Here is a 12,239-nt window from a genome sequence, read left to right as displayed (position 1 = left end):
TAAATGTTAACATGTTGACATGGTAAATGAAAAGTATATGCAATTATTCTAAGTGTAAAATCATTATATATTAGATAATAAAAAAGCAATGATTTTATCTAGACTAGAGTTTAAAATTATGTTTTTTATACATAAATAATTAACCGTTTTATTATTAATATATCAGGTTTTTAAACATAATATAGATTTTTGTATATAAGCAGCACAATTGTTTTGACCAAATCAGCAGTGGAAAATTCAACTTTGCATCACTAAAATCAATTACGTTTTAGTTATATTTTTAGTTTTACTTCTAACTGAAATCTGATATAAATGTATTATATTTTAATTAGAGCTGTCAAACGATTAATCACGATTAATCACATACAAAATAAAAGTTTGAGTTTGCCTGATATATGTGAGTGTACTGTGTGTAATTATTATGTATATATAAATACACACAAATTAATGTATATATTTAAGAGAAATACATTATTTATGTACAAAATATTTGTATTTCTATATCATTTATATAAAAATTATAAATACATGAATACATATACTTATATTTCTTAAATATATACATGAATGTGTTTGTATTTATATATACATAATTACACAAAGTACACACACATATATGAGGCAAACTCTAACTTTTAACTTTTATTTTCTATGCAATTAATCGTTTGACAGGCCTAGTTTTAATATGTTTTAATATACAAGTAATTTGTAATTTATTATTATCATGATCTTTTTTACTTTTTTGATACCCATAAAATCCAACTCTGTTATAAAAACTGGTTGCATTTGCATGAAAAGAGAGGAAACATCTCAAGAATGTCACACTTAAGGTAACACCATCGAAACAGTCTGTTGTTTATTTGGCTTCAGTATGGAAAAATTTCCTTAAAGAGGAAGTGAAAATATGCACAGCCCCAGCCACGTCTTCAACACATTAAGAGCTAGAGGGGAGAGAAAAAGCAAAATAGAAAAGAAAAAACCCTTTGTAAGTCAAAGGCCCCCCATTCTTGTCTTGTGATGTCTGTCTTCATGCTTCTCTTATAATACAAAGAAGTGAGTTGTTTGCCACAACCCCAGATGAATGGCAGCAAGAGGACAAGAGTCAATGATAACCCCTGTGCCAGCTGTCGAACATGGCGTAGACTCTAAAAATACACAACAATTTTGATGCATGTTTTCAGCAAAGCATCTTCTGACCAAAACCTCTTACGAGCTTATTTTTATGACTTTGCAAGGCCACGGTAGGTTTTGGCTATGGTTTTCATTAAAGTTGTTGACATATGGCTAACAATGTGGTTATACTAGACAGTTAGCATGCAAACTTATGACCAGTTTTGGTAAAAGGATAAATGTTATGTTCAAGGGCTTCTCTGTATTACAAATAATTAGGAGAATTTAAAATGTTAACATTCTTTATCTACTCCACTGTCCTGCAACATTGCAATCATCCAGACTGGAAGTTTACTTTTGTAGCAAATCAAGAGGTCAATGCCACAAAACATGACGCATCTTAACGTTCACAGAATGTAATTATGTAGTATAAAAGGCTTAATTTCAACCATATTTAAGGAAACTGGTCAAAAGGTCAACACTGGCTGTTGCCCTCCCTTTCTTCTTTTCTATCCCAAGACCTGGAAATCTGTGGCATTGACTCTCATCAGGTGTCCTTCCTGTATCAATCTCTGATCTTGAAGTCTGGTTAAGGGGGAGTGAGAAAAAAAGAGAGAGAGAAGGAGAGGAGAACAGCGATAACACCAAGACAGGATGCTCTCTGTGCAATCCGATAGCCTCGCCAAAAACATCCTGACCTCAGCCCCCCCTTCTCCTTCTCCTCGTTTCTTTCCTTCTTTCCTTTTATCTTTGCGTATGATTAGAAACTCTGTGTCTCTGAGCATTGGAAGTAGAAAATAGTGCAATTAAGATATATGGTGAGGTATTATAGACTCAATATATTTTCTGTCGATGAGTAAAAATTGGAAAAAATAGAAAAATGTATATAACGGCAGTTACTAGTCTCTGCATGTGCCAACCTCCCCCTAAAAATAAATAAAATTAAATTAAATAATAAAATTAAATTAAATTAAATTATCTGTGAGGAAAAGACTAAAATATAAGTCCTTATCTTATTTTCTTTTCCTCAGTGACGTTCAAATCGATTATATTTTAGACATTAATGAGATCAAATATCACTTGTTGAGAACAACTGATATTTGATCTCATTAATGGACTACTTTTACGGTACGTTTTATGTTTTTTGTTCATTTTAGAGCTTGACAGATATGAATTGTTGCTGTATGGAAAGAGTTGCATAAAGAAGTGTGTATTCAGGATGATCTATTCCTTCAAGCAAACATAAACTCACCAGTAAGTCTTATTTTTCATAAACTTTGAAATTCATGTTATATATGTTTATGTTATTTTAAACTGTGAAGCAAATTCAATATGATGCCTCGTTAACCTCAGAACTTGGTTTTTCAAAATAAATAGAAACAGAGAACAGAGAAGTTTCGGGTTTGAGAAGTACCTTGAGTCATTCTTTCAGCGTTTGACATGAGAGCCCACATGCATGTGAGCCTCTGGTTTCCTCAAGGGGGAGAACTTACTCAACCCACAAGTACTGAATGACTAATGTCACTGTGCCCCCTCCGTCTGCTCCGGCTGACACGCCCATTACTTTCCTCACCCGCTTTTTTTCTCTCTTTCTCCTCCACTTCTCCTCGGGCCCTCACACTATCTTCAATAATTGATCAACCCACCCAAGGTCCAGACAGCAGCCATTAACTGCAGCAGTATGGTCTCACTCAGTCATATCAACTGTTAGCCAAGTCCTTTTCCCAAAATCACATCTTTTTTTTTTTTTTTTCCTCCAGACCAGACTGAGGAACTACAAATGTCTGTTTCTGTGACAAAGTGTCATCCTGTGAAAGGATGTGAGGACTCTGGATGACTGTTCAGAGAGTCACGTTACAATACAGAAGACAAAGAGAAAAACCTCAAACTAGTCAAGGTTACCTTCTGCCAAACTGCTTTCCAGGTTTTCTACTTTTGTCTATAAGAGGACAAATGTAAATGTCAAATCTAAATTGATCTTGCAGTAAAACAAGCGTCCATGTAACTGGCACCAATACGATCAATACAACTACAGTATCTGCTATGCATAATATCTGCCTGTTTTTGTGTGTTCCTGACTTGATTCTGTTTCATAGCCAGAGAAACAGAGACAGATGTTTTTCTAATTGTTGGAATTTGAATGCATTAACTGAATGTGTTTTTCTGAAAACAAAAAAGTCAAATACAATCATTTTATGATGTTAGTGCCTAATCTAGAGCTGTTTTGCTCTTCTTAGCTTGCCTGGTTTCAGAGGTTTTGATCACTTGTCTGCTGGTTAGGAAGATTGGGAGACCTTCAAGACCACCTTAAATCAGCTCTCTCTGATTTAGAAGTTACATTATTAAGAACGCAACCAAAGTAGGGCTGGGTGATTTTATCGATTAATTCGAATTTAATGTTTTGCCGTGATTTTATTGTTTAGAAATCCAGAAATCTATTTTTTGAACAGAAATATTACCAAACGTTAGAATTAGACACTTTGACAATATGCCAAAGATAACAGTAAAGAGAAAAGAAAGATGCAACCAAAAATCGTCGCACGTGATTAACCGCTCAATAGTGACATGCTCATATTACTAGGCGCCATTCACACCGAATGCACTTTTATGTTGACAAAGATGCAACGCAGGTAGTGGAATAGGAAAAACATGCATGTAGATGGGAGTGAACTTCTTTTAACTTGAGTGCAATAGTCAATCATAATCAATCTATAATCAAAGTAGTGCTGTATGTCTGATATTTTATGTTTGCATCATGATGACAGGCTGAAAGCTGCTGTTCATTGTTTTTACAGAACATTTTATGGTTAATAATAGTCTACTGGAGGTATACCTTCAGTCATTTTGAATTTAAATGACCTCGACTTGACTTTTTAAAGCATTTTCTTCATATTATTTCTTAACATATAACATGTGTAAGACAAGTTTGTACAAGATATAGTTGTGATTCTGCAAAGATATTTAACAAGTGATTTATTTAACATTTACATCATGTTGACAACTTCATGTGTGTTGCACTTAGATTAGAATTTTCTTTAACTAGACGGTTAATAAAGAAAAAAATGTACTTGAATCACGTTGTTGTTACATTTTCAAGTTGACTGAAAAAAAATATTGAGATTTTAATTTTATCGCTCAGCCCTAAACCAAAGCTACAGATGATCTCAGCGATCCGAGAGCCAAGTTGAAGAGGAAAACTACTAGTTATGGCAGGAAGGCCCCTCGAGGGCCATCTTCTACCTCTGTGTTGACTCCACCTAAAGCCCTGAAGCATGTGGCATCATTCCACCATTGCCATCTCTGCGTGTTTGTGTTCTCCACCCACCCTGGCCCTGCTAAAGTAATATTCCACAGCCATAAGCGAGAGGTGGCGGCATGCGAGGATGCCAACAATTAGCGTGCGCGCACCACCTACTTGGTCTATTTTAGTTTGAAATAACCCATCAAACTTCTGTCTAGAGGTGGCTTTTGGCTCCTTCTGGTCAGCGTGACTCACCTGTCTGTTGCGTTCGTCCATAATCCGTGTGATCTGAATCTTTTTCCTCCCCATTGTCCCCGTCTTTTCGTCTCTTTCTTTCTCCAATGAACTTTATTCTTTTGTCCCTCTGTTTTTTGCTTGCTTTTTCTTCAAACCAGGCTTTCTTCTCTCGACTTCCTCCGCTCAATTCAAAGATTCCAGTAGCTGTACCTGCGAAAGGCAGAGAGAGAAAGGCATTAAGTCAGATGAAAAATGGCAAAACCGCAGCGTTAAAAAACAGGGAAAGGCAGAGTCTGAGCCACATGGGACAGCAAATAAAGACAAAAGAATCTGCCGACGATCCGAGGCAGCGCTGTTTTCTGCCATCAATATCATGCAAATCAGATTCTCGCGCTTCGGCTGCGACTATGAGGGTAGACAGCACTGTCATGCTCTCTCTACAGTCACAGAGAATTTGACAGTGTTTTGGAAGTGCCACTAACTTAACAGCTCTAATCATTTGCAGTGTAACGTTTACTGTCGCCCGAACGACAAGCAGCTAAACAACACACAGATTTGTCACTAGTGCGCTCAACGAACACATTGGAATTTCCCTTTTAGCTAAAAATTTGTGTGAATGCAACAGAACTGTGGCTTTACTATCCATAAGATCTGACGAAGAACCTGAATGGAAACGTGGACCATCCTGATTCAGCCCTCGTCAAACCCGCTCTAGAATATGATCCCGTTGTCACATCACGGCTTTACTCAGCTCTCCGTCTCTCAGGGAAAGAGGTGCGCGGGGCCTTTATCGGGCCCTCCCGCTGAGCTCTTTCTGCTTTTGAAAGGCTGCCCTCACCCGAGAAGCTAACCCAGGCTTTCTATAAAGTGCTCACAGCTCAGATCCACACGGCACGAGAGCTCGCGATCACAGAACACACGTGTGTGCGCGCGCCGGTGTTTGTGTGCATGTGCGCACCTCTTTGGTGCCGTAAAGTAGGCCAACCCGATTCATCTCTGGGAGGAGCGGCAGAAGTGTTGTTGTGTTTTATTCTGACAGTAGAGGTGATAACGTCCCTCGTTATGCAAATGAGCGTCCCATTATTTAAGCTCGCTGTAATGCAGTAAAGCTGTCAGTGGTGTCACGTTAAAAGCCCTCCATTGCTTTCTCTTTATTCTCCGGCTCTTTTTCTTCTTTCTGAACCAGATTTCACCTGCCAGAGCGAGCGAGGAACATTGATGTAGATACACCTAAAGGATACGCTGCGCTTCTCACGTCTATCCACGCTGCCATGCTGCTCTCATTTATTAATAATCAAGTGTTTATGGGTGGAGTAGGGGGTTTAAAGTATTCCAGAGACTTTTCCATGTCATTCGAGTTAAACCGCAAGCAAACTCTAATTTCATTGGCTCGGATCCATCTTCATTTCATACGGTGGGGCTAATATACTAAATTTCGCATTGAATTGTTGGATTCCTTCTGTAATTGAGTTGTTAAATACATAGTTTCGCTGCTACAAATACAACCTTGTGTTGATATTGATAATAATAACTGTGAATAAGATTACAGTCTATTAGCATACAAACAACAGCGCTCTGTACTTCACCAAGAACTGTTAGCGAGCACGTCTTAACGTGTAAGTGGCGAAGTCCGAAGTGGCTTGATGATTGTTTAGAGGACTACTGTAAAAGACATAAAACAAGGAGCAAAACAACTCGACTACAAGCTGGTGATAATGACTGGACGCCTGTGTAAATATTTACCCATCGTGCAGCCAGCAGACTTGGCGTCACGGAGTGCGGTTTCACTGCTCACATTTGAAAGCTGATTAAGTAGTTAACTCAATCAAAACAGGGTCTATGGCTGCGACTCAAAGAGCAGCTTCCTCATTGATAACGACAGGTCTGTAATCCGTGATTCAACCATGCCAGAGTCTCAACGTGGACCTGCTGTACATTACGTAAGTTTAAACGCCTTTTAATGTGCTTCATCTGGACACTGATTTGTGTTTACAGTGGCACCAAAAACTGAAATGAATTAAAGTCTGTTATTGTATTAGATAACAAAATATTAAACCTGTAGACATGTAATGGAAACCTACACTAAAATATTTGTTTAATTTATATTTTTATTCATGCAAAGGCCTCACATTACCTATGAAGATATAGATATGGATGGATAGATAACATATTTGTTTATTTGTTTATTTATTTATTTTTTCTTCATGTAATGACCTCACAATACCTGTGGACATAGATAGATAGATAGATAGATAGAAAGATCTCTATAGATAGGCAGAGAGACAGATAGATAGATAGATAGATAGATAGATAGATAGATAGATAGATAGATAGATAGATAGATAGATAGACAGATCTCTATCTATCTATAGATACGTAGATATCTATCTACCTATCTATGTCCACAGGTATTGTGAGGTCATTACATGAAGAAAAATCTATCTATCTATCTATCTATCTATCTATCTAACCATCCAAACTTTAAAACTTAATTATTGTGTTGGTTTGATATTTTATCTAAAGCATAAAAATATTCAATTTTATGTGTGACTTAAGCGTCCAAATATTTTTTGGTGGCACTGTACAGTATATGGGGTGATTTAAGGCACCAGGTAACCTTCCTCCACCCGTAAGCATATCCTTATTCAACCTCAGTACAGTTTCTCACTCTCCCTTCACTCTGGCCACCCCACCTCCCCCATCTCTCTTTCCGTCATCCCCTCCTTCACATGTACACATGCTCACACTCATCTGCTTTCAGATTACCACAGATGAGCACAATCCAATTTACACCAGTAAAGCCGAACTACAGCACAGACAAGCTGTGGTTGATCAGCAGCCAGAGGCGCTTTAGATATAAAAACGGTCCCGTCGTGGCCACACAAGCACCCATACGCCATATCTGACTAAATAAGTCTGTTCTTAATTCACAAGTGCGACTGACCCCTACCGAAAAGAGAACAAAGACGACGTGTGCGTTTGAGATCAAATGACAAGGTTTTAGTATTTAGTATGTGCAATTATCCCAGAGAGAAATAAGAGTGAGGCGAAGAGGGACTACTAACAGGCTTTCTCTGCCATGATAAGCCAATTCACTAATCCATAGCCAAAGCACATGGGGAGGGTGAGAGCGGGGGAGAAAGAGAAACGAGGGCCAGAAAGATCCCTCCCCCCAAAGTGAACCTCAGGACAGACTTGGCTTAGTGTGACAGACAGAAGAAAGCCTGGAAGAACAGGTCACCACCAAAGGGCTGAAGGGTCACGGAGGGATACTACAGGACAGAGAGGCAAAGATAAGACAGGTTAACCCACAACCCTTCTCATTTGATATACTGGGCTCAAAGCAAGAGTACAAAGAGCGAAATAAGAAAACCTAAGGAGAATGAAAGAGATGTGAGCAGGTCTCTCTTGAGGAAAAGGAGGAGATGCTGCCGTCCAACCTTCCATCTGTTAACCATGCAGCTCTTCCTCTGCCACAGAGCACAAGGGTGCTGGGGGAACGAGGAGAAATCGTGGGGGAAAAGGAGAGAGAGGTGGGGGTGCCGACACTGGGATGTAATGAGGTGCTGTGTGTTTTTCTCTCGTTCGCTCTGTCTCTCTCTCCCTTTAAGAAATGGAACTGTAAGGGCAATGAGTACGTTCATAAACAGACACAATTCTGGGTCGGCTCGGTCCCTAGTGTTCCACCGGAAAAGAAAAAAAACATTTTGCACGCGATTGTATTGTCAAAATCCTAATAAAGTGAATGTGACTACTTCTCCATGCTCAGCGATATAATTTTGTTAAGGAAAAAAAAGAAACAAAGCAATTTTTTATTTCTCTAAGGAATCTCGTGTTGAGAATGAAAAATGATTAAGATGCAAATACCATGAATTATATTTGTAAAAAAGCTCAGAGACTGTATCTGATAATGAAACACTTGTTTTGATGAGATATACAACTCTGGCAGGTTTCACTTTTTATCTGGCGCGATCTGTGCGGAACAGTGCAGTGGTGCTTGACTCCCGCCACATTAAAGTCATCTGTACGTTATTATTACAATCAGACAGGAGCTGATCTTTTGAGAAATTGACCTCAGCGAAATGTTGCTACCCTTCATAAACTCTCTCGTTTCCACTTTCCCTCCTTTCTTTTCTTCGCAGCACATCTGCAAGACATTTGGTACTAGCGTGTGTTTGAAAAAAGGGCAGTATCCTCTATCCTCATGGGGAAATGTGGTCGCGAAGATTTGAAATAACATATTACGGGGCAGAAAGTAAACCTTTTAGGAGGTGTATGATACATTAAATAAACTCTCACTCTTTTAAAATAAACTGTTTCCTCGAAGAGGCCAAAAAACAATTTTAATATGCCTTCCGAACAATTCCAATACAAAGGCACACTTTTGAACCTTGAGATCTTAATCCTAAGAACTTTTCATGTTGTAATCTTCGAAACTAAATAAATACTGTTATTTACACTCAAGGTTTTTTCTTTTACACACATATCTTTGAAGGTGCGGCTGTTTGGTTTTGTTTGGCGAGGGGCAGGGAGCCCATAGCGAGAGAGTTAACGGCCTATTGTCTGTATAAAGTCATTATGGGCAGTGCTTCTTAAGTGTGGCAGCGTCTGCCTGAGGGACAAAGCTGACGAGTGCTCATAAATCTTGGCTGTGGAAAAGACACAGGATGGGTGACCTGAACCTGAGATCAGGATCAGTGTGGGAGCGACCAGGGCAATGCAGATCTTAATGAGTGCTGGTAAAAAAGGTTGGCATATAGTACGCATTTTTACTGTACATTTTTAAAGAGTTGTCAGAAATAAAATACCCTAACCCTAACGATACATAAGGGATAATAGGGATTGCCTGCTGACCAATAAAAATCTTTCAAAAAGTCCTCATATGATGCAAATCATATGGCTCATTGCGTAAGCAGTTTATATTTGATCTTAATATTTGGACGTTTAATATTTCAGTTATAGTTACGCAACACATTTGATTTGGATTTCCCCTAATTTCCACCACCTGCATTTTGAATGCAATCAAAACACATTAAAAGCTACTGTAAGACACACAGTCTCATTACAGTATGAGAGCATTAGTGTCTATCTGGGTTCCTCCATGGTCATCTATACCCCTTAGACCCCCCACTGTATGACTGGATAGAGACAGGAAACATACACACACACACACAGAATGGTGGAAGGATATGACATCAGCAGCCACAGACAATCAAAGGTGTAAAGGTGCTTCCTTTCCTAAACTGTTCCAGCGTACACAAAATGGGAACCAAAACTCCTGCGCTTCCTTCTCCAGGCCAGAAAAGAAGAAAAAAGAAGAGAAGAATAGAGAGAAAAAGAGTTGAGGGCTTGAGCCACAGCTGACTGTAAACAAACGGCCTTCACTGATGCAAGCCCTGACAAAAAGGTCTTGTGGTTTGTACTTTTGAAGGCCAAAACTTTTATGACAATGCTTTACCAACACAGCAGATATGGTCAAAAAAAAAAAAAAAAAAAAAAAAATCATGCCATCTGTACCATTATTAGATTTCATCACACAAAACAACCTCATTCTGAGATAGTAAAAGTGATTTCACAGCCCTACTTTCCAAACCATTCAAGTCATTGGTTTCTTCTATAAACTCATGTCAACCTATACAGAAAAAAAGAGAAGAGGTTGACGAGAGATATTTTTTAAAAAGTGAGGTTTTATTAGCAAAAGCGTAAAATTATAGATGAACTGCTTTTTTGTTTTTGCAGTGATTAGTGAATAGCTCTTTTCAGGTGCTTTGCTAGATTAGGGCATTGGGTGGAGGGATTTATTTATGTGATACAGGGCGCTCTTTCAGGACTCTGCTGCAAGACCTTCCCTCTGTCTCTACAGGAATCAACAGCTAATTACTTAAATAGTTCTACATGTACCTTAAAATAACATGCCTGCCCCTCTGACTTCCCTAAGTTCACCTCTCTTTGTCAAAACAGCTAAGAATCTTGGCATGGAATCATGCACGACTAAAATATGACATGTTTTAGTCAGGTATGTGAGTTTACACTACACAGCACTATTTGGTTTGAATCCAGTTTCAAATCAGTGTTTTAACTTAAACCGACAGTTGAGCTCACTATAGCTTATCAATTTCAATGTAATATAAGAATCTTTTAAATCTCAAAGACAAAGACTGTGTCTACATCTAAATTCACATATGCGACCCTGGACCACAAAACCAGCCTTAAGAAGCACAGATATATTTATAGCAATAGCCAAAAATACATTGTATCGGTCAAAATTATTACAATTAAGTAAAGATCATGCTTCATGAAGTTATTTTGTAAATTTTCTATCTAAATATATCAAAACTTAATTTTTGTTAAGTAATGTGCATTGCTAAGAACTTTATTTGGACAACTTTAAAGGTGATTTTCACAGTATTTTGATTTTTTTTGTACCCTCAGATTCCAGATTTCCAAATAGTTGTATCTCGGCCATATATATTGTCCTATTCTAATACCAAAGCAAACCATACATCAGTGGGAGACTTATTTATTCAGCTTTCAAATGATGTATGAATCTCAATTTTTAAAAAAATGTACCCGTATGACTGGTTTTGTGGTTCAGGGTCACATATGGATATTTAATATAATGGTAATTACTGAATTTAATAAAGCATTTCTAACTACTGAAATACCAACACGATCTCACGGCCATTTGTACATTATTTACGAGGAGGCTAATTTGCTAAATTGTACGTATTTTACTAGTTCCCCAATTCGTATGAATTCGTACAAATGACCTACCCTTAATATCGCCCCTATACCTGTCTCTGGGGTCTAGACAAATCGTACACAATCGTACGAGAGGTTGTACGAATTTATACGAATTAGCTACCTCGTAAAATACGTACAAATTGGTCATGAGATAGTGTTGGAAATACATTCCATATGTATGGATGTATGACTTTTGACCTTACGTCGAAAAATTGCAAAAATAATTTACTCAGGAGTTGTTCAAACAAATACAGTGTAACCATGTTGAAGAACTTAAACTTACTTAATTTTCTATCATTTTTTAAATGTAATTATTAAATAAAAATAAATAATTGGATGAAATTAAAATATTATTATTTTATACAGGACAATACAATCTCGTACAAACAGACTGAGAAATATTTTTGTTTCCTGTAGCTGTGGCTTCTATTGCACTTAAATAGACTAATCATTTTTTAAATTAGATTAATTAGAATATTGGAGTACTCTAATTATTAATAACCTTTTATGCTGGTACGAGTAAGTTTTAAATGTTCTTTATTTATGATTTGTAGTATTAATTTATGCACATTAGGAATCTATTCAACTTGATGTGATTTGCCTTGATTAATTCTATTGTCATTTTAATTTTTTTAACTGAAATTTTGTTGTTGTTTGTTGGATTGTTTGCTGCAAAAGAGACTGTCATAGAGAAGTCTAAATCTAAGCCTAAATTAAATTAGACTAAAATGATTATTAATTTATAGATAATTTAATTATTTTAAATCATTGCAATTAAAACAATTCCAATTTAACGACTCCTCAGCTTACATCACTCCCATTGCCGTTGAAAGTGTCTGCTTGTTGCAGATTTCAGAATGTCAGCTGATATAGCATGTCACTTTTTTCCTTTTTCTGTCACGAATAG

At 37.4% G+C, this 12,239-nt stretch overlaps 1 protein-coding gene across 13 annotated transcripts in view; it reads right to left on the bottom strand.

The window, feature by feature from the left end:
- Positions 1–12,239, bottom strand: part of mef2cb (myocyte enhancer factor 2cb) — a 155,263-nt gene that overhangs the window by 50,224 nt on the left and 92,800 nt on the right. For all 13 annotated transcript variants that reach the window (XM_051108842.1, XM_051108841.1, XM_051108843.1 and 10 more), the window contains one exon: positions 4,607–4,798. In XM_051108842.1, the coding sequence (XP_050964799.1) occupies positions 4,607–4,660 (54 nt within the window). In that variant the 5' untranslated portion in view covers positions 4,661–4,798. The remainder of the gene's footprint in view (positions 1–4,606; positions 4,799–12,239) is intronic.

This window comes from Labeo rohita, chromosome 5 (genome assembly GCF_022985175.1).
Source record: "Labeo rohita strain BAU-BD-2019 chromosome 5, IGBB_LRoh.1.0, whole genome shotgun sequence".
NCBI classification, from domain to species: domain Eukaryota; kingdom Metazoa; phylum Chordata; class Actinopteri; order Cypriniformes; family Cyprinidae; genus Labeo; species Labeo rohita.
This window is presented reverse-complemented; position numbering and strand designations above follow the sequence as displayed.